This window comes from Ornithorhynchus anatinus, chromosome 9 (genome assembly GCF_004115215.2).
Source record: "Ornithorhynchus anatinus isolate Pmale09 chromosome 9, mOrnAna1.pri.v4, whole genome shotgun sequence".
Classification (NCBI taxonomy): domain Eukaryota; kingdom Metazoa; phylum Chordata; class Mammalia; order Monotremata; family Ornithorhynchidae; genus Ornithorhynchus; species Ornithorhynchus anatinus.
Window position 1 is genome coordinate 2,936,107 of NC_041736.1, and position 23,054 is coordinate 2,959,160.

The window sequence follows — 23,054 nt, forward strand, 5'->3', positions numbered from 1 at the left end:
AGGGCCCTGCTCACCGTGTTTATCACCCTGTCTCACCCCCCGCCCAAGCTATCCCTGATGGGGAGGAGGGAGACTGGAAACTGGGACACGGGATGACTTCCGCCAGGCGTGAGGAGATCTGCCTTCAAAACACCAGCTGCAGCGGAGCCCCCAAACCCCTCTGTTCCACGTCCCTTCAAAGATATCTTATTTCCAAGAAACCAGCCAAGTACTGGCTCCAATAGAGGCTCCATTGGGCCGCTCCAACTTTCTCCCCGCATTAGATATTATATACAGGAGATATAATATTGATGGGTGGGAAATTTCTACGCACTCACAGATTCAAATACTTCTATTCCCCCGGGGTTGAAACCCAGAGTTGTCGCTATGCACAATAACTGTTTTGTGTTAGTGAGTTACAACCGCTCTGTCACAAGTATGAAATGCTGCGTTTGCTCACAAAGACCACAGGCATTGCTAAACCTGACGGGTGTTTCTCTTTTCCATTTTTCAGAGGAGAAAAGAGCGCTCCAGTCACTCCGCGGTGATTCTATTTCCCACCCCGAAATGTCTCCTCTAAGGAAGACTGGAGCATCCTCGTCCACGTGGGCAAAATCCTGTCAGCTCTCTGACACCGCTGACGTGAAGGACGATCGTTTGGGTTAATTACGGTTATCACCGACGATAGCGTCACCGTTCAGTCAGATCGGGCAGTTTTAAGAGTAATCCACAGCGGACCTGATGTCCGAACTACAGACACTTTGGTGTGGTTCCAAACTCCCAGACTAATGGTATACCTTCACGACTCTCTCCTCTGTCTCCCGCCACCTATGAGAGGGCAGAAATGAAACGGTCCATATGCCATTTGACTGGGAGATGTTTTTATTTCAAAAAAAAACCAACAAAAACCACAACATCATATTGTTGTTCAACCATTAATTCCCTGGCTCCCTCGGCCACCCCCAAACCAGACAGTTGTAAAATATACGGATGAAGGGAAAGCCAAAGGTTAAGTGACTTGTAAAAAGTCTCACAGCAAATTAGCGGTAGAGAAAGGGAGGCTTTTCCCTAACCCTGACCCACGAGCTAGGTTATTACCTAGGTGATACATCATCCAAACAGCCCCCAAGTCACTTTTATAAAATCTACCCATTCCCAGAAAAAACACCATGAGTCCTCGTTCAGCTGGATTCTCTCTCTCTGAAATGTCTGTTCGCACCCTCCTTCCTCTCGCTGCTGCTCCCCTCTACCTACCTGCCTTCACTGGAGCGATCGATCGATCGGTCGTATTTGTTGAGCGCTTACTGTGTGCAAAATATGGATCCTTCCCTTCTGCCTTCGAATCTGTCCAAACTCGCTCCCGCTGCACAAAAACATCTCTAGAACACAGTCCCCCCGCCCCGTCCCATGTCTACACTCCTCGATCAATCAATCATCACCACAGCACTTATGTATTTACCCGGAATTTCATATGTCTACACTAGTGACTGCCTCCCCCTCTGAACTGTAAACTCCTTATGGGCAGGGAACGTGTCTGCCAACTCTTTTATATTGCACTCGCCCAAGCGCTTAGTACAACGCTCTACACCCAGTAAGCGCTAGATAAATAAGACTATCTGATCTATAAATAGTGTTTCCTGAGCAGCTATGGTGTGCACAGCACTTGGGAGGGTCCACAGAACAAGCTGACCCAAAACCTGCCCTCAAGGAGTTTACAATCTAGTTTCCGAGCCATAAACCCTGACTGATTTCCTCTTCCTCTTTCCTTCCTCTTCCAACTTGTTTTTTCCCCTCCATAATCCCCTCTGGCCACTCCTCCAACTCTGCTCTCCTTACGGTGGTCAGGACTTCTTTCTCTCTCTTTCCCTCTGACACAATCTCATGGCTCTGCCCTGTCCTGATCCTCCTTGGCTCTGAGAGTGAAAACTCCTTAAAGACTGGGAACAGGTCAACGATTTGTTTTGTACTTTCCAAGTGCTCAGTCTGTAAGCTCCTTGAGGGCAGGGAATGTGTCTACCAACTCATTCATTCGATGGTATTTACTGAGCGTTTACTGTGTCAGAGCACTGTACTAAGCTCTTGGGAGAGTTCAGTATACCAATAAACAGAAACAGTCATACCGGACTCTCCCAAACTCTTAGTTTGGAGCTTGGCACAGAGTAGGTGCTCAATAAATATGATCGAGTGATTGATTAGTACAGTGATCCACACTCAGGGACTGCTCAATAAATACGATTACACTACTTGACTCATCTATTCCTTCTGCTATGTTGACCTTCCCGGCTAACTCTTGACACTCACGCATTACCGTCCCAGTTTCAATTCTGCCTCTATAGTAATAATGGTATTTGTTAAGCGCTTACGATGTGCCAAGCACTGTTCCAAGCGCTGGGATCACTCCTTCTCAGTTTCCAAAGTTGGCTCTTCTTCCTTTCCGTAACTTTTAACTTGAGTGTCCAGCAAGGTTGACTTATACATCCCGAGCTCCTCTCACTTTTAGCTCTCTCTCCCTTGGAAAGCTCATCAGCTTGTGCCTTTTTCTTTTTAATGTTATTTGCTTTGGGCTCACTATGCGCTGGGCATCGTTCTAAGCACTGCGGTAGATAAAAGATCATCAGGTCGGATACAGTCCACGTCCCACATGGGGCTCACAGTCTTGGTCCCCATTTTACAGATGAGGGAACTGAAGCATAGAAAGGTGAAGTGACCTACCCAAGGTCACACAGAAGACAACTGACGGAATCGGGATGAGAACCCAGGTCCTCTGTCCCCCGGGCTGGAGCTCTTTCCACTGTGCCACGCCGTTTCTCACGGCTTCAATCTGCGCTCGTTTTTTTTCATCCGTGAGCCTGGACAACTGTACGTCTATTCCGCCCGCGAATTCCCATATCTCCTCTTAGACCGTAAGCGCCATGAGGCAAAAGGCCGCCTTATGCCTCTTCTCTATAGTTCCCAAACATCTATAAAAATAATAATTGTAGCATCATCTGTTAGGCGTTTACTACACGGCAGGTTGGATCGGGTCAGACACAGTCCCGCTCCTCTTTGGGGCTCCCCGCCTACGGGAGGATAGGAACTGGAACCCTGTTCTGCAGGGAAGGAAACCGAGGCACAGAGAAGGTAAGTGACCCGCCTAAGGTCCCAGGGCCGGCAGGAGGGGGAAGCGGGATTCGACCTCAGAGCCGGGCCCGTGCTGTTTCCATCAGACCAACCGTAAATGCTTAGCGCAGCGCTAGTTGATATCGTCGACGATGAGCATGAGGCCGATTAAAGCTAAGCAGATCCCAACACTGTGAGGACAAAACCTGGGGGGTGCCTGAAATTCAGAAATTAATCAAAATCTGGCTTCAGGTGTTTACACTCATAAGGTTCCTTGAAATCTACATGTGACAGATAAACAAATGAGTCAATAACGCCTCCCCCTTCGCCCTCCCCTGAAAATTCACCAAAAGGTGGGGACGACAAAAAATCAAGCCGGAGATAGCCAGAGCGGATGAGAAATCCAGAGAAACCTCTCGGTCTGCCATCTGAAAGAGCCACACGGGCTTGTCCGACTGAAATGCCGGCAATGACTAACTGAAAAGTAAAACAGGGATCGGATGACAGTTGTTGAGGACGGATCGAACATTGAAAATTTCAACCTAGGAAATACTGAATCACAGGACCCGATTTCGACGCAGCTTTCCCGGGGCCCCAGCCGAACCAGAACGCGAACGAGGTGACTCACAGGGAGCCCGCTTAGGCCAAGGGGGACTTCCCCTCGTATTGTACGAGGCAAGGAGCAGAGGCCGACCACAGGCGGGTCTTTCGACGCCTTCGGGGAGGCTTCCCGCCGCTTTTCACCCCTCCCGGACTTGTCACGCTCATCGCCGACCACGCCCGTCGCGGCCCCTGACCCTCGGGATTCCGGCCCGCCCCCGCCGACGGGCCCCGGCCCGACGATCCGACTGGAGACCCCGGCCTCCTCTGCCCGGTGGAGGAGGCAGGAAACGGCCGAGGCCTGGCCCCGATTCAAATCTCTCCACGGGACGGTGGCGTGAGCAGCACCACCGGAGGAGCCCGGGCGGGGGCCCTCGGCTGCACGACGGATGCTTCCAGCCGACTTCCTTTCGCGGGAGGCCTCTCGGGTCGGCCTTCCTAATCGACCGACGCCGTTTACTGGGCGCTTACTGTGGGTCGAGCACTGTACCGAGCGCTTAAAAAGCCCTCTCGGATCGAGGCTCCCTAACGAGGACCTGACATTTTCAGAGAGGGTCTGATAGGAGTCTGGCATCGAAAGCTGCAGACATGCTGAACTTATTAAGGAACAAAAGTTTTCTGGAAGCTTTTTTCCATAAAGGAAAGAGGAAAGAAAACACATCACTGTTCAACTAGATAGCTACCATCTGCCGACATTTTACCTAAAATGAAACCGACCGAAGGGCAGCCGAACAGTCAGATCGTGCTAGCCGCGGACCGCTCGGCAGGTACTCGCCCCCTGAAAGCTATGGCACGTCTTTGGTTTTTCTGTTGTTGCTTTTTTTTTTTTTTTTCCATTTTCCTCTCCGCGTTATAAATGCCTAAATCCCGAAAACGGGAAGTGTTCCCCGCCTACAGGCCCGGTGTGCGGACTCGGGGCAGCGGGTCCTCCCGTTCCTTGGCCTCCGATCTCCCTCTCCCCGGACGAGGCCAGAGACTGAGAGGTCTGAATTCCGTCTCCGGCTCTTTGAAGATGAGGAGTCACGACAGCCCGTTATTAAAATGACGTTACCCTCAGTAGCTCTGCTGTTGGGTCCGTGGGAGCCTGCTGTCTGTTTGCAATTTCCTTCAAAAGAGCTATTCCGCGGTAAGAAAACACAGACTTATAACACCGAGGACTCTCCTCCTGAACGGACAGGGCCTGTCTGTTGAAGGACGGCAGCGGTTGAGGCCCTGAAGTATTCACGATTCGCATCGTGGTATGCTTTCACTTTCTCCAACTGCTGCCCGCCCCCGCAAAATGGAGACTTTTTCCTGAATTTCCCTACGAGATATCGGTCTCCGTCCTTGGCACGTGTAGGGAATACTGACCGCGGGAAATTCAAAGCGAATCTCTGATTACCGTGACTTTATAACCGAACGGTACAGGGGGGATTTCTGTAAAAACCCGGACGCAGGCGTAGTCTGTAAAAACAGTTTTCGCCTCTGTTTTTGTTTGGTTTTATCCGCTAAGCACTTACAATGTGCCAGACACTGTACTAAGCACTGGGGTAGCTACAAGCTAGTCAGGTAGGACACCGTCCACGTCCTACATAATAATAATAATAACGTTGGTATTTGTTAAGCGCTTACTACGTACAGAGCACTGTTCTAAGCACTGGGGTAGATACGGGGTCATCAGGTTGTCCCACGTGAGGCTCACAGTCTTCATCCCCATTTTACAGATGAGGTAACTGAGGCCCAGAGAAGTGAAGTGACTCGCCCACGGTCACACAGCTGACAAGTGGCAGAGCCGGGATTCGAGCTCATGACCACCGACTCCCAAGCCCGGGCTCTTTCCACCGAGCCACGCCGCTTCTCTTAGTTTTGATCCCCATTTTACGGATGAGGTAGGTGAGGCAAAGAGAAGTGACTTGCTCCAAGTTCACAAGGCAGACGACAGTGGCAGAGCCGGGATCAGAAGCCGGGTTCTTCTGACTCCACTAGGCCGCGTTAGCACTGACGTGACCCTCCGCTTTCCCTGCTTCTATTTATTCTCCCTCCCGTCTACGCCCTTGCATCTGTAACCTTCGGATCCGTGATATTCGCAAATACCGTAATGAATTATTCGCCCCACCCAAAATCCACAGCACATACATATCTTTGAATTACATCTTAAAAGTCACTTATTCATAGTAATGTCTGTCTGCCCCTCCGGACCATAAGCTCGTTAGGGGAAGGGGAACCCATCTGCTAATTCTGTTGTATCGTCTTCTCCCCAGGGCTTAGTACAGGGCTCTGTGCATGGTGAGTGCTCAATAAACGCCATCGACCATCCCACTTCACTTCAGCTCGCGATCCCTTCTCCGCTGCAGACGACCTACTCACTGGGCCTCGTTCCCATCTCTCATCTCTCTTGCTCCCCACCTCTGTCCTGCCGATAACGTCCTCCCCCTTCACATCTGGTAGAAAACTCCTTTTCTCATCTTCGGGCCCCTTCAAAAAAATCACATCTCCTCCAGGAGGGCCTCCCTGATTAATCTCGCATCTCTCCACCCGATTTTCCCCCATTACTGCCACTTCAGCACTTCCACACCTTCTAGACATTTGAGAACTCAGCCCATGGAAGCTATGTACATATTTGTATATGTATATATACCTGATATACTTGATGTATGTATATATACTTGATATATATATATATATAGGTATATATACTTGATGTACATATACTTGATATGTACTTGTATATGTACATATACTTTTTAGCTTCCTACCTGTAATTTATTTGAGTGTTTATCTCCGCCCCCACACACCCAGACAAAGCTACAAGGATCATGTCTAAGCACTCTACTGGACTCTCCCAAGCACTTAGTACAGTGTTCTGCACAGGGGACAAGCTCAACAAATACTACGGATTAACTGTTCATTTCCATGTGGAGTCTAGCACAAGGTAGGAATCAATCGATCGTGGGTATTTATTGAGTCATTACAATGTGCAGAGCGCTGAACTAAACACTTGGTAGAGTAAAAGTAATAACTATGGAACTTGTTAAGTGTTTACTATGTGCCAGGCACTAAACTAAGCGCTGGGGTAGATACGAGCCAATCGTGTGGGCCACGGTCCCTGTCCCAAATGGGGCTCTGGTCTCAATCCCCATTTTCCAGATGAGGTAACTGAGGCACAGAGGAAGGGAAGTGACTTGCCCACGGTCACACAGCAGACAAGCGGTGGAGTCGGGATCGGAACCCATGACTCTTTGCCTCCCGGAATTCCACACCACAGAGTTGGCAGACATGATCCCTACCCTTAAAAAGTTTACAGTCTAGTGGGAACTAAACCTGCCGAGGGTGGAATCGGTTCATTACAGATACTGAAACTCAAATCCCTCTTTCTCAAGCTTAAGAGAAAGTAACCGGCAATCCTTCCCAAATCAAGAAATATGTCAGTAATCGTATATAATAATAGGTGGCTCAGTGGAAAGAGCCCGGGCTTCGGAGTCAGAGGTCATGGGTTCGACTCCCGGCTCTGCCACCTGGCAGCTGTGTGACTGTGGGCGAGTCGCTTCACTTCTCTGGGCCTCAGTTACCTCATCTGTAAAATGGGGATTAGCCGTGAGTCTCACGTGGGACAGCCTGATTCCCCTGTATCTCCCCCAGCGCTTAGAACGGTGCTCTGCACACAGTAAGCGCTTAACAAAAGCCAACATTATTATTAATAAAGAAGCAGCACGGCCTAGCGGATAGAGCTCGGGCCTGGGAGTCGGAAGGACCTGGGTTCTAATCCTGACTCCGTCGCTTATCCGCTGTGCGACCTCGGGCAAGTCGCTGAACTTCTCTGGGCCTCAGTTCCTCATCTGCAAAATGGGGATTCACTACCTGTTCTCCCTGCTACTTAGACCGTGAGCCCCATGTGGGACCGGGACTGTGTCCAATCTAATATCTTGTATCTATCCCAGCACTTAGTACGGCACCTGGCCCATAGTAAGTGCTTAGCAAAGCACCATTAAAAAAAAAAAAAAAGACCGTGGGACAGGGAATGTGTCCAACCTGATTAGCTTATAATAATAGTAATGATGGTCTTTGTTAAGCGGTTACTATGTGCCAAGCACTGTTCTGAGCACTGGGATGGATACAAGTTGATCAGGTTGTCCCACTTGGGGCTCACAGTCTTCATCCCTATTTTACACATGAGGTAACTGAGGCACGGGGAAGTGACTTGTCGAAGGTCACACAGCAGACGAGGGGCGGAGTCGGGATTAAGACCCACATCCTCTGACTCCCAAACCCGTGCTCTTTCCACTGAGCCACACTGCTTCCCTGCTTAGTACAGTGCCTGGCACATAGTACACGCTTAACGAGTACCATAAAGGGATAATACCGCTCAAATCAAATCCACCCGGATAAAACCCCACCCTTTTCGTCGGGAACTTGGATACATCCCACAGACTGTAAGCTTGTTGTTCATTCAATCGTATTTACTGAGCGCTTACCGTGCGCAGAGCACTGTACTAAGCGCTTGGACAGTACGATTCGGGCAACACACAGAGACAAACCCTACCCAACAACGGGCTCGCAGTCTAGAAAGGGGGTTATGATCAGGGAACGTGTCTCCTAATTCTGTTGTACCACACTGTACTCTCCCAAACACTTAATCCAGTGCTCTGCGCATAGTAAGTGCTCAATAAATACAAACGATTGAACCAGTGTTCATTTTGTTGGACTCAGCACTGTGTGTTCTTAGAATAAAAGGCGGCAGAAAATAAGAAGACACATCTCAGTGGTTTTTTTGCTCTTATTCCTGTGAACGCGGCAAAATTCCCTTTGAGAAATTCATTTTGGCAACCCAGTGCCTAGAAGCATCTATCGTCAGAGCAGATATCTTGGGGGGGAAACAGCTTAGAAAAGCGCACGGGTCTGTTGAGCGTGTTTTAATTATCAACTAAGGGTGCAGCTCCTAAAAGCCAACAGACTCAGGTTGATCGTGTGTGTCCCTGACTCAGTCACCTCGGGCCATTTGGACAGATGGGGTCTTCCACTGTATTCATTAAAAAGAATGGCTTTTTTAGCCTCTGAAAAAGTGTAGCGAACCTACACTTTGTCTTTTAAAATATCGTTGTCAAGTTTCAAGGGGTAAATATTCTTGAACATTTACCCCGGAGGTCTTTGAGGGCCAGAGATGGCTACGTATACTTTCCTTTTATCCATACGAACGGTTACCATGGAGCGGTGGGGAGGCTTTATTTGGAGGTTTGGGGGACGCCTTGCTTAGCACCCCCAGTATCGGTGCCCTCCCCCCACCGGAACACACACACACCCTGGTGAATCGGCATGTCAGGAGGAGAATCAACTCCCGGCGTTGAGGCACTGTCCTGTTTCTTTATTTTCTTCCTTTAGAAACCACAGTGAGAGACAGCTTTCCAGAGTCAAAAAGGTAAAACCCTTCGAAAAATGTGTCTTTGGGGATCACGGTAGCGGGTCTGATATCCAGCTCTGTGATGAAAATACTTGTAATAAATAATAATAATGTAGTATCTGTTATACCCTTACTGTGCACTAACACCTGTACTAAGAGCAGGGGTAGCTACAATTTTATTTTACAATTTTATCGCCATTGTTCTTGTCTTTTACTGCCATTGTTCTTGTCCGGCTCCCCCGATCAGACCGTAAGCCCGTCAAACGGCAGGGACCGTCTCTATCTGTTGCCGACTTGTTCATTCCAAGCGCTTAGTACGGTGCTCTGCACAAAGTGAGCGCTCAATAAATACTATTGAATGAATTTTTACATTCCAATCGCTTAGTACAGTGCCCTGCACATAGTAAGCGCTCAATAAATAAGTACTATTGAATGAATACAAGGTAACGAGGTGACAGACAGTCCCCGTCTCACATAGAGGCTCAGTCTCGGGTGGAGGGAGAATGGGTCTTTAGCCCCCATTTCACTGATGGAGAAACTGAGGCATAGAGAAGGAACGCGGGCTAGTGGAGAAGGAGCGGGCCTGGGAGGCAGAAGGACCTGACTTCATTCATTTAATCGTATTTACTGAGCACTTATTGTGTTCGGGGTGCGTGGGAGAACAGCTGTGAGCTGGTTGTGGGCCAAGAATGTCACTGCTTATTGCCGTATTGTACCTTCCCAAGAGCTTAGCACAGTGCTCTGCACAGAGTGAGCGCCTAATACACATGACAATGAATATAATTTAAAAGAGACATATTCCCCGCCCGTAATCAGCTTCTAATTCCGGCTCTGCCCCTCGCCTGCAGTGTGACCACGGGCGGGTCACTTTGTCTTTCGATGGCGTTCGTTTACACGCTTAGTGTCCGCCAGGCTCTGAGCGAATCAGGTTGGACACAGTCCCTGTCCCTCGTAAGGTTCACAATCTTAATCCCCATTTTACAAATGAGGTAACTGAGGCACAAAGAAGTTACCCAAGGTCCCACACAGCAGACGAGGGGCAGAGCCGGGAATAGAACCCAGGTCCTTCTGACTCCCAGACCCCGGACTCTCTCCACCAGGCCACGCTGCTTCTCTAACTTGACTTTTCTGTGCCTCAGTTTCTTCAGCTGTAAGATGGGGAATAAATCATTTTCCCTTGGTTCTAGACTGTGGGCCCCACAGGGAACAGAAACTGTGCCCCGCCTCATTATTCTGTACCCACCCCGGCGCTTAGGACAGTTCCTGTCACCCGGGAAGCACTTTACAAGTACCCTGAAGGAAAAAGAAAAAGTGACTTGCCTAAAGTCTCACAGCAGGCACGAGTGGATTGGAACCCAGGTCTCTTCACTCTCAGTTCTTTGCTCTTAGCTCTAGGCCGCCCTGCTTCCCCAAATGCCTCGGCCATTCTCACCTCTCTTAGTCTGTGCTTTCCGGGCAGGAAACGCTACGTGGTCGGCTCTCTGGCTCCTAACGTGGATGGCCAAGTCTGCCCCTGAGCTGGGGTCTGCTGGGCTTCTCCCCCAAATAATGATAACGATAATGATTAATGATAATGATAATCACGATATCATTATCATTATAGGGAAGGGAAGCAGGGATAGGGGAGCAGCGTGGCTCAGTGGGAAGAGCCCGGGCTTGGGAGTCGGAGGTCATGCGTTCTAATCCCAGCTCCGCCGCTAATCGGCTGTGTGACTTTGGTGGAGTCACTTAACTTCTCCGTGTCTCAGTTCCCTCATCTGTAAATGGGGATTAAGACTGTGAGCCCCACGTGAGACAACCCGAACACCTCGTATCCCTCCCAGTGCTTAGAACAGTGCTTTGCACATAGTAAGCGCTTAACAAAATGGCGTCATTATTATTATTATTATAATGATACTTGCACGGTGAACCCCAAACGGGACAGAGAAGGTCAGTCAGCTGATCGTGCATATTGAGCTCTTACCATGTCCAGAGCACTGTTCTAAGCACTCGGGAAAGTAATAATAATAATAATGGTATTTGTTTAAGCACTTACTATGTGCCAAGTACTGTTCTAAGTGCTTGGGAAAGTAATAATAATAATAACAATGGTATTTGTTAAGCGCTTACTATGTGCCGAGCACTATTCTAAGTGCTTGAGAAAGTAATAATAATAATGATAATGATAATAATGGTATTTGTTAAGCGCTTACTATGTGCCAGGCACTGTTCTAAGCGCTGGGGTAGATACAAGGTCATCAGGTTGTCCCACGAGGGGTTCACAGTCTTAATCCCCATTTTACAGATGAGGTAACTGAGGCCCAGAGAAGTGAAGTGACTTGCCCAAAGTCAACCAGCTGACAGGTGGCGGAGCCGGGATTAGAACCCGCGACCTCTGACTTCCAAGCCCTGGTTCTTTCCACTAAGCCAAGCTGCTTCTCTTGTACACCATACAAGTACAACATAACAAGATAACAACAGAACAGACGCATTCCCTCCCCACAGTGAGCTTACAGTCTAGCGGGGGAGACAGACATTATTAGAAATAAATAAATTACAGATAGGTACTTAAGTGCTGTGGGGTTGGGAGAGGGGTGGGTGTACCTACCCCAGTGCTTGGAACAGTGTTTAACACAAAGTAAGTGCATAACAAATACCATGGAAATAAAAAGACAGTTATTAGGGCATTTCTTACGAGCATACTACTTTTAAGTCTTGTATTGGGGTAGATGAAAGATTCGTTCATTCAATAGCATTTACTGAGCGCTTACTATGTGCACAGCACTGTACTAAGCGCTTGGAACGTACAAATCGGTAACAGATGGAGACGGTCCCTGCCCTTTGACGGGCTCACGGTCTAATCGGGGGAAAGATAATCAGGGTTGGACACTATCGCTATTCCGAATGGGGCTCACAGAGGGGAAGTCACCCATTTTTTTATGGCATCTGTTAAGTGCTAATCATGTGCCAGGCACTGTTCTAAGCACTGAGGTAGACACAGATAATCAGGTAGGACACAGTCCATGTCGACATGGGACTCACAGTCTTCGTCCCCATTTTGCAGATGAGGTAACCGAGGCCCAGAGAATTGAAGTGACTCATCCAAGGTCACAAAACAGGCAAGTGGTGGAGCCGGGATTAGAACTCAGGTCCTTGGGCCTCAGTTCCCTCGTCTGCAAAATGGGGGTTCGATACCGGTTCTCCTTCCCGTTTCCTCAGTGAGCCCCAAGTGGGACCTGATGATCTCGTATGTATCCCGGCACATCGGAAGCCCTAAGCTAATTCCACAGTTATTACTCGTAATAGTAGCAATAGCATTTATTGGGTGCACACGTGGTGCACTGCGTGTACTAGGTATTTGGGAAATACAAAACACAATTTCCTTGCCCACAAAGCCGGGGAGACAAACATAAAGCAATTTACCACTTCAGAGGTCAAAATCAATAAAACGGGCAGACCGACATACCTAAGTGCTGAGAAGCGGCATGGCCTAGTGGATGGAGGCCGGGCCTGGGAGTCAGAAGGACCTGGGTTCTAATCCAGCTCCGCCACTTGTCTGTGTGTGACCTTGGGCGAGCCACTTCTAACTTCTCTGTGCCTCAATTATCTCATCTGCGAAACGGGGATTAAAACTGTGAGCCCCACGGAGGACAACCTGCATCTACCCCAGTGCTTAGAAAAGTCCTTGGTACACAGTAACAGCTTAAAAAACATCATCATCATTATTATTATTGTCATTATTTGCATACTCACAATCTCTTAGGCCCCGGGCCCAGCCCCAGCCCTAGCCCTGAGAGAACTCCGGGGCTGTGTCATTTCTGGATATTTCAATGACAAAAATTACTGTGTCAAAACCCCGCTCTCTCTCCCCCCCTCTCTCTCTCTCTCTCTTTTCTCACCCCGTTCTCTGTCTCCCTGTCTCTCTTCTCTCACTCTGTCTCTTCTCTCCAAACGTCTCTCTCCTCTCTCACTCTGCCACTTTCCTCTCTAGCTCCCTTCTCTTTCCTCTCAGTCTCTTTTCTCTTGTCTCCCCTCACTCTGTATATCTTTCTTAGAGAAGCAGCGCGGCTCGGTGGAAAGAGCCCGGGCTTGGGAGTCAGAGATCAAGGCTTCGAATCCCGGCTCTGCCACTTGTCAGCTGGGTGACCGTGGGCATGTCACTTCACTTCTCTGGGCCTCAGTTACCTCAACTGTAAAATGGGGATTAACTGGGAGCCTCACGTGGGACAACCCGATGACCCTGTATCTCCCCCAGCGCTTAGGACGGTGCTCTGCTTACAGTAAGCGCTTAACAAATGCCAACGTTATTATTATTATTATCTTTCCCAGGTCTCACTTTGCCTTTCTCTTCTCATTTTGTCTCTTCACACTGCATCTCTCTCGCATTGTCTCTCCTCTCTGTCTCTCTCACCCTCATCTCCTCACACTGTGTATCTCTTCACCCTGTCTCTCTCTTCTCTCTCACCTCTCCTCTCCCTGTCTCTCTCTCATCCTTCTCCTCTCTCTTCACACTAAGTATCTCTCACCCTCCTCCCTTTGTCTTCCTCCTCTCTCTCTCTCTCTCTGTCTCCTCACTGCCTCTCTCCCTTCTCTCACCCTCTGTCCTTCTTCTCACCATCTTTCCGTTTCCTCTCTCTTGCCTCCATCTCCTCCTCCCATGGCCTCTCACTCTCGATTCTATATATCTCTGTCAACTTTTCACGGGAGAGGAAGACGGACCGAGGGAGTTAGATTAGGGACAGACGATCGCCCGAGAAAATGAAAGGTCAGAGCAGCACGCCGCCTCTGAAAATTCACCTGACATCATCACATCTGTCCTCAATGGCCCTTGTTAAGCCGGTCCTCTACTCAGTCTACGAGATGGCCACTATTTGGCTAATTTCTATTGGTTCACTCCCCACCGCCATGTCATTCTTGCGATAGATTTGTTTGGCCTCAACGAATAACACGACCTTCTCCCTGACTCCCCCCCAAAAATTAATGACCGGCATCTCCGAGCGGGGGAAGATGTTCGAAAGAGACAGATACAACGTCGCGACGGACTGTTGCAGGGGAAGACTTTGCCTTTGAGACATTAGTGCCTTTTCCGGATCATTAAAGATGTCCGCGATGGGAAAATGCGATTCGAATGTCTCCGTTCCGACGGACGGGTGGGGCGGGGGGGGTCCGTGTCTCACTTGGTGAACGAAATCCGGCGGTTTCCCTCCCTCGGCCCCAAATCCAGAGGGATCGAAACCACGAGAGCACCGGTGTGAGCCTGGCGGAGCGCTCCCCAAGACCGAGGCCCGGAGCGGGGCCGCTGGGATCGCCGGCAAAATAATACAAGTGAGATGCTTGTTAAGCGCTTACTACGTGCCAGGCACTGCACTAGGGGCTGGGGTCGATCGAATCAGATCAGAGTCCCTCTTCCACATGGGTCTCACCTTCTAAGGACGCGGGAGAACAGGTATTTAATCCCCGTTGGTGGATTGGAGGATAGAGCCCGGGCCTGGGACTCGGAAGGTCATGGGTTCTAATCCGGGCTCCATCACGTGTGGGCTGGGTGACCTTGGGCAAGTCAGTTCACGTCTCCGGGCCTTGTTAAAGTGGAGATTGAGACTCCCAGGCCTGTGCCCTACCCCCCGACCCTCCATCCTCCCCGCGGCCCGGTTCTTCTACCTGTACTCTGGACTGGGGGCCACGACCTGGGAGAAGTAGAGGGCTGCAGTGCGGGCTCTCCAGGGCCACTTCTTGGCGGGGAGAGTGTACAGGACGCAGCCGCCCAGCTCCCGGTGCAGGAGGTCCACCAGCTGCTTGTGCGAGCCGCCGTAGAACGCTTCGATCATCAGGACGCTCATCGCCGCCGTCCACCCTCTCCGCTTCTGGACTGGAAGAGAGAAGCGCATCATTTCAGTCCGGGGTCTGCCGGTGGGGAAGGATCCAAGGAGCCCGGATTGGCTGGTCTCTTAAAGTCTATCTTGCATTCGCTTGTATCCACCCCACTGCTTAGTACGGTGACCGGAACATAGTACGCGCTTAACTGATACCATAAAAAAAAGGGGATGGGGGCATTGCTAAAATCCGGTCTCTCCAACCCCGAATCCTTTGGATGCTTACCATTCGACTCCATAAGAAGAAAATGGAAAGGAGAAAGGCTTTTTACTTGATCCTCGAAAAATTGATACAGAAGTCACGTTTAGGGATCGAATGAATCACAAAAGCATTTTTATTCCACTTGCACTAATGTGGACTTAAAGGACAACCCCTTTCTCCCCCTTCCTCTCCCACCAGATTCTCTTCGGTTCTTAGACTGTAATCTCCACCTTTAGATTGTAATCTCCTGGAAGACTGAGAAAGGGGTTTCACTGGTTTTTTGTGCTATCTGTTAAGTGCTTACCATGTTCCAGGCGCTCTACTAAGCACTGGGGTGGATACAAGCGAATGCAAGATGGACTATAAGAGACCAGCCAATCACTAAGCACTGGGGTAGATGCCACTTAATCAGGTTGGACCCAGTTCACGTCCCACATGGGACTCGCAGGTTTAATCTCCATTTTACAGATGAGGTAACTGAGGCACAGAGCAGTGAAATGACTTACCCAAGGTCACACAGCAGACAAGCGGAAGTGCCGGAATCAGACCCCAGGTCTTTCTGACTCCCACTCGCGTGCTTCAACCTCGCTGTTTCTCCGAGGTGCTCAGTGTAGGGCTTCGCCCAGAGTAGGGGCCCCAAAAAACACCACCGACTGATGGATCCTCCAGCCCTATTTCCAAAACAATATTGGAAATCCCAGTATTAGGCTCGGCGCTCTACTAAGCACCGAGGTAGAGAGAGGTTGACCAGGTCAATCCCTCTCCGCCATGGGGCTCGAGATTTAAGACGGAGAGAGAACAGAGATTTAACCCCAAGAAAACTTAGGCGCAGAGAGGTGAAGTGACTTGCCCAAGGTGACTGGCTCTGACCTGATTATCTTGCATCTACCCTGATTAACACATATCCACCCCAACACTTTAAACAGTCCTTGACATATAGTAAGAACTTAACAGATACCTTTTTTTTTTAAAAAAAAAAAGCAGGCCAGTGGTAGAGCTGGAAATACAACCCGGGTCCCTCGACTCAGTCGTTCAATGGTGTTAATTGATCAGCTACACAGTGCCAAGCACCGACAAAAACACGAAAGAAGCAGATCGACACTTCCCGCCCATAGAGAGTTTACGATCTAACGGGGGACGAGGAAGCAGAGAAACTGGTTTTCGAAGAGTCGCAGTGGAATATGGATCCAACAAGTAGACGGGGGAATCTGCCAGGTTAAAATATCAGAACAAATCCGAGTGAAAAACTGAGTGTAAAATAAAATATACAAATGCACCCACGTGCTTGGTGGGGCAGACACGCAAACCATCAGGAATTGAGCAAGTGCGAATGGAAAACGATTTCCATTTCCTGCATTCACCTAGGAAGAGCACGTCTCAAACCCCTTACTCTCATATAATGGGGCTGTCACGGGGGAACCCTCGGTCTTCTTCCCGTCGGGAATAGCGATAGTCAAAGATCACCCACGAGGTTGGCACCCTCAAGACACGGAACTTCAATTCCCGCAAGAAGAGAGCCGTTTCCTCCTAATTCCTGAAATGTAAAAACGTGAGTGAGAGCGGTAGGAAACTTCAGCCCCCTTCCCCGCCCGTCATTTAATCGATCATATTTATTGAGCCCTAAGCGGGTCCAGAGCACAATACCGAGCACTGAGGAGAGTACGATTCAACAGTGAGACGACAGACTTAAATCTCCAGCGCCAGCGAGGGGAATGTTGGAAATGGTGTCAAGGAAAATGTCGCTTCATACCCTGGGTTTTAAAAGTTCCGGGGGACAGGGTGGGGATGTTAACCTGTCACTTGCCGACACTCGGCTCCCTCTCCGCTCAGATATCACAGTCATATCGGCTGCGTTCATTTTCAGAAAATTTCCTTTGACCTAACCACACCAAGGTGTGTGCCCTGTTTACCCTTAAAAGGTCTCTCAAAAGGCACGGTGACAGAGAGGAGGCGCCTTATCGTATCTCCCCCGATCTCCGTGACGAACACGTAACCTTACTTCGGGTTCCCGTTCGCCCCTGTCACCCAGAAAATGATTTCACGCTGGATTAGGGGCGGCCTTCTCCCTGGGGTTCCCCTTCCCCCCAGGTAAACCCAGAGCCTCAGCAAGCCCCCCCCCCCCCCCCCGGGTTACAGCCGCCTGGCCCCTCTCTCCATCAGCTCCTCGTAGGGGCTACCATTCATTCATTCATTCATTCATTCATTCATTCATTCATTCATTCATTCATCCGTTCGATCCTATTTACTGAGCGCTGAGTATTTATTGAGCGCTTGCTGTACTAAGTGCTCGGAAAGTACGATTCAGCAACAAAGAGAGACAATCCCCGCCCACAACGGGCTCACAGCGATCCGGTGAGCTGAACGGAGTCCCTCCGATGGGTGCGTGGCCTAGTGGACGGAGCCCGGGCCCGGGAGTCGGAAGGACCCGGCTTCTAATCCCGGCGCTGCTGTACGTCGGCTGTGTGACCTCGGCCGAGTCACTTCACCTCTCCGGTCCTCTTCTGCAAAATGGGGTTAAGGGTGTGAGCCCCACGTGGGACAGGGACTGCGACCAGTCTGCTTAACCTGGATCTACCCCAGAGCTTAGAACAGTGCTTGACACAGAGTAAACGCTTAACAAGTACCATAAAAATGGTTATTTTTGTTCCCACGAACTCTCTCAGCCCGTAACCTCAGAGGTGAACTGATGAGATCTGATTTCTCTGTAACACCCGAAAGGTCAGGGGTTGGGGAATGGCCGGGGGGCCTTTCCCTTACCTGCTTCTTCTAGTTTGACTTTGTTACAAAGTACTCTCCCAAGCGCTGAGTACAGTGCCCCGCACCCCGTAAGCACTCAGTAAATACGACTGACTGAATGAAGGAACGAATGAACTTTTCGAAACCGGGAGAGACTCGATCATGTTTCCCCTCAGCTAATAGACGGAGAATATTCATGAGGAAAAGCTCATTCTCCCACCAAACGCCTGGCCCGCTCCCGGAAGAGAAGGCTACGGATAGTAAAAAAATGAGATAATCAGGTTGGACACAGTCCCTGTCCCATATGGAGCTCAGAGTTTTAATCTCCATTTTCCACAGGAGGTAACGGAAGTCTAGAGAAGTGAAGTGACCGGCCCCAGGTCACACAGCAGGCAAGTGGCCGAGCCGGGATTAGGAGCCGGGTCCTTCTGACTCCCGGGCCCAGGTTGGGGTTCAAGCATGGCCAACACCTGTCCACAGTGGCTCACGGCCAATTGCACCGCAGCGTGGAAAGTGCTCGGTACAGAGTTCCGCACGTGAGTTCCGTGTAGCGCTCTGCACACAGAAGGTGCTCAGGGCAGTTCTTGGCACACGGAAGGTGCTCGGTACAGTGCTGTGCACACAGAAGGTGCTGAGTCTTGCGGTCTGCCCACGGAAGGCGCCCAGTGCCGTACTCTACGCGCGGAAGATCGGACCAACTCTGGCAGGTGGTGACAGGTGAAATGAAAGCACTTAATCCCCTTGCTCCCTCCTACTTCACCTCGCTACTCTCCTACCCCAACCCGGCCCACGCAGTTCGCTCCTCTGATGCCGACCTTCTCACCGTCACCCCATCTCGTCCATCTCGCCGCCGACCTCTCGCCCACATCCTCCCGCTGGCCTGCATCGCCCTCCCTCCTCGGATCAGACAGATAACTGCTCCCTCCCACTTCGAAACCTTATTGAAGGCCCATCTCCTCCAAGAAGCCTTCCCTAAGGCTTTCCTCTTCTCCCACTCCCTTCTGTGCCGCTCTCACTCGCTCCTTCATTCACCCTCCCTCCCATCCCCTCGGCACCTATGGATATATCCGTATACATTCGTCATTTCTATTTTATTTTATTTATATTTATGTCTGTCTCCCCCCTCTAGTCTGTGGACTCCTCGTGGTCAGGAATGGGCCTGTTTTTTGTTATACTGTACTCTCCCAAGCACTCAGTACGGCAGCGTGGCTCAGTGGAGAGAGCCCGGGCTTGGGAGTCAGAGGTCACGGGTTCGAATGCCCGCTCTGCCACTTGTCACTGTGTGACCGTGGGCAAGTCACTTCACTTCTCTGGGCCTCAGTTCCCTCATCTGTAAAACGGGGATGAAGACTGTGAGCCTCATGTGGGGCAACCTGATTACCCTGTATACCCCAGTGCTTAGAACAGTGCTCTGCACATAGTAAGCGCTTAACAAATACCAAAATTAAAATTATTTTGCATGCGGTGAGCGCTCAATAAATACGATTGAATGAAATACGATTTAATGAATCCAGACTCCCCCCAAGTTAGAGGGGCACACCCTCAGGTGCCACGATCCCACCGGCTTGGCCCGATGGCTTCAGCCTTAAAATCTGGGTCGCATCTACTGAGTTTCAAAGCCAGCACACAAGAGGTCTAGTGGGATTTGGGAATATGTACTCTATTAAATTGCCGGGGGGGGGGGGGGGTTGTTTTGTTTTTTATTTAAATTCTGGTCACTACAGTATGCTCTTGTCTTCCAAAACCACAGTCCTCCTCTCACACCGCCCGGGAAAGGGGGAGATGTGCAACTGTCCGCTCCTGGGCCGGGGCTTTGTCGTAAATGCATCCGTGTGGCTTTTGAAAAAATGAATCACTCCCGTGCCGGAGCGGTCCATCACCTTGCCCCCTCCTACCTCACCTCACTACTCCCCTGCTACGACTCAGCCCGCACATTTTGCTCCTCTAATGCCAACCTCTCACCGTAACCTGATCTCATCTATCTCGCCCCCGACCTCTTGCCCACGTCCTGTCTCTTCATGTCTGACAGATGATCACTCTCCCCGCTTTCAAAGCCTTATTGAAGGCACATCTCCTCCAAAAGCCTTTTCATTCATTCGGTCTTATTTATTGAGTGCTTACTGTGTGCAGACCACTGTACTAAGCATTACCTCTTCTCCCACGCCCGTCTGTAACACCCCGATTTGCTCCCTTCATTCACCCCTGCCTCGGCCCCACGGCACTTATTTGGTGTTTTCATGGTCTTTGTTAAGCGCTTATTGTGTGACCGATTTTTTATGGCATTTGGTAAGCACTTACTATGTATCAAACACTGTTCTAAGCGGGGTAGGTACACATAGTTCCAGTGCTTACGGCGTGCAGAACACTGTACTAAGCATTTCCTCTTCTCCCACGCCCGTCTGTAACACCCCGATTTGCTCCCTTCATTCACCCCTGCCTCGGCCCCACGGCACTTTTTTGGTGTTTTCATGGTCTTTGTTAAGCGCTTATTGTGTGACCGATTTTTTATGGTATTTGGTAAGCACTTACTATGTATCAAACACTGTTCTAAGTGCTGAGGTAGGTACAAGTTGATTAGATCAGTCACGGTCCCTGTCCCGCATGGGGCTCACAGTCTAAGTAGGGGGTAGAACAGGTATCTCCCGTTACAGTCGAGGAAGCTGAGGCACAGAGAAGTGAAGTGACTTGCCCAGGCTCACAGAGCAATTGGCAGATCTGGAATTAGAACTCAGGTCCTCTGACTCCCAGGCCCGTGCTATTTCCACTAGGCCGTGCTACTTCTCACTAGGCTACGCTGCTTCTTGTCTGTATCCGTGATTTATTTATATTAACATCTGTCTCCCCTTCTAAACTGTAAGCTCACCGTGGGCAGGGAACGTGATAACCGATTCTCATATACCGAACTCTCCCAAACACTTAGTGCAGTCATTATCACAGTCCTTTGTACACGCTAAGCTCTCAGTAAATACCATCGATCGATTGCCAAAAGGATAACCAGACCTCACCTGAGACAGGTTGGGGCAACTTAAATGACCTACGGCATTTCACCATCTTTCCAAGGAAATTCATTCAGTAGTATTTATTGAGCACTTACTATGTGCAGAGCGCCGTCCTAAGCGCTTGAAATAATGATGGCATTTGTTAAGTGCTTACTATGTGGCAAGCACTACTGTAAGCGCTAGGGGAGCTACAAGGTAATCAGGTTGGCCCACGTGGGGCTCACAGCCTTAATCCCCATTTTACAGATGAGATAACCGAGGCACAGAGAAGTTAAGCGACTTGCCCAGAGTCACACGGCTGACAAGTTACGGAGCCGGGACTAAGAGCCACAACCTCTGACTCCCAAGCCCGTGCTCTTGCCACTGAGCCACGTTGCTTCTCTAGCGTGGAAATGGCTAAGTAATGATTGAAAGTCCAAGGATTAAATACGACCCCCACTCCTTTCTATGTCGTCCCGACTTGCTCCCTTGACTCTTCCCGCCTCCCAGCCCCACAGCACTTATGTACCTATCTGTCATTTTATTTATTTGTTTTGAGGTCTGTCTCCCCCACTCAAAACTGCAAGCCTGTTGTGGGCGGGGAACGTGACTGTCTACTGCTGTACTGTACCCTCCGAAGCGCTTAGCACAGCGCTCTGCGTACAGTAAGTGCTCAATAAAGAGGACTGAATGAATGAATGAAGTACGCTAATATAGTCTACAGCTGAAAGCTCATCTCTGGACTGTAAGCACCTCGTGGACGTGTCTTCCAAGGCGGAAGTACTGGCCTCTTCCAAGCACTTAGTACGGTTCTCTGCGCAGAGTAAGCTCTCGGTGTAAGTACCACTGATTTGTTGATCTGTGTAGCTATCGACCGGAGGCTGGCCCAGACTGGGTAATTTGAACGGCGCATACGATCGAACGGGACAGACTTCCCTAACTCCCTTATCCCTGTGGGTCTGGATGGCTCATCCACCGGCTCTGAAAAAAATAAATAAATAAAAATAAACAGGAACCCAAACCGCCGGTGCGTTTGGATCCTTTGCTGATCGACGCTCAACGCTAAGCCGCTCAAGCCCCGAAACAAATATTTAACACTTAGGGAAAGTTAGATTTAAGGAGGATTTCCCAAGTAGGCTATTAGATGCTTACCTTGAATGTTCTTTTCTGAGTCTTTCCCCTCACCACACCCACACGCTCGCACACGCACGCAAACACACACACAAACACACGCGGGCTCCATTCAGACAAGTGCAACTCAGCCCGAGGACGCGGACGGCGGGACCATTCTAAGAAAGGTTATACCCTTACCTACCCCCCGCCCTCACTTATTTTACTGATTCACCAGGGAAATCCCACTGACAGATACCCGAACCACCAAAATCTCACTTAAACATCTGAAGTTTTATTTGAGGCGAAAATAAACTTTAAAAGTTTCCTCGCCAATGAGCTGGAGCACGACCAAGACGTTCATCACAATTTACTCTTGCTAGATTGAGTCACGTACGGTGGGGGCGGAGGACGGAGGGATGGGGAGGAAAGAAGAAAGCATGCCACTTCACAAGAAGCCACCGAACACCTTCCCCAGAGTAAGACGCGAATCTGAGCCTTTTTAACTTGGTCCGAGAGATGAAATGCCAAACACAAAAAATGCCCTAGTCATTATTAAAATCGATCCACGTGGGCAAGTAACGTGTCTACCAAGTCCGCGTACGATCCTCTCTCAGGCGCTTCGTACAGGACTCCGTACACAGGAAGCATTCGATAAATACCACTGATGGATTGTTTGGGATATATTCGCTGGGTCTCCTTGATTTTCTCCTATTCTCTGTGTTCAGGTAATGATGATAACAATAATAATAATAACAGTAGTGTGAGTAAGAGCTCAGATGAGCAAAGCACTCTCCCAAGCGCTGAGATGGCCGTGCGATAATCAGGTTGCTCCCTGTCCACGTAGGGCTCATAATCTAATTAGGAAGCAGAACAGGCAGCGAATGCATCTCCATTTGACAGATGAGGAAACTGAGCCCTGCAGAAGGGAAGTGACTAGCCCAAGACCACACAGCAGGCAGTCGGGCATTGCCGGAATTAGAACCCGGGCCCTCTGACGCTCGGGCCCTCGGTCTTTCCACTAGGCCGTGCTGCTTCCCTATCGGGTCGACTGGTCGTGCTGTGAGCTGTAAACCGAAAACCAAAGTCTCTATCAGGTGGAAGGTTCAGAGCGTAAACCCTGCAGC

At 49.9% G+C, this 23,054-nt stretch overlaps 1 protein-coding gene across 2 annotated transcripts in view; it reads right to left on the bottom strand.

Moving 5' to 3' along the window:
* The window catches only part of GTDC1 (glycosyltransferase like domain containing 1), a 178,683-nt gene extending 162,914 nt beyond the window's left edge, over positions 1-15,769 (bottom strand). For both annotated transcript variants that reach the window (XM_039913077.1, XM_029072186.2), the window contains exons 1-2: positions 15,610-15,769; positions 14,690-14,897 (exon numbers count right to left, since the gene is read on the bottom strand). In XM_039913077.1, the coding sequence (XP_039769011.1) occupies positions 14,690-14,868 (179 nt within the window). In that variant the 5' untranslated portion in view covers positions 14,869-14,897; positions 15,610-15,769. The remainder of the gene's footprint in view (positions 1-14,689; positions 14,898-15,609) is intronic.
* Positions 15,770-23,054: the final 7,285 nt, after the last annotated feature.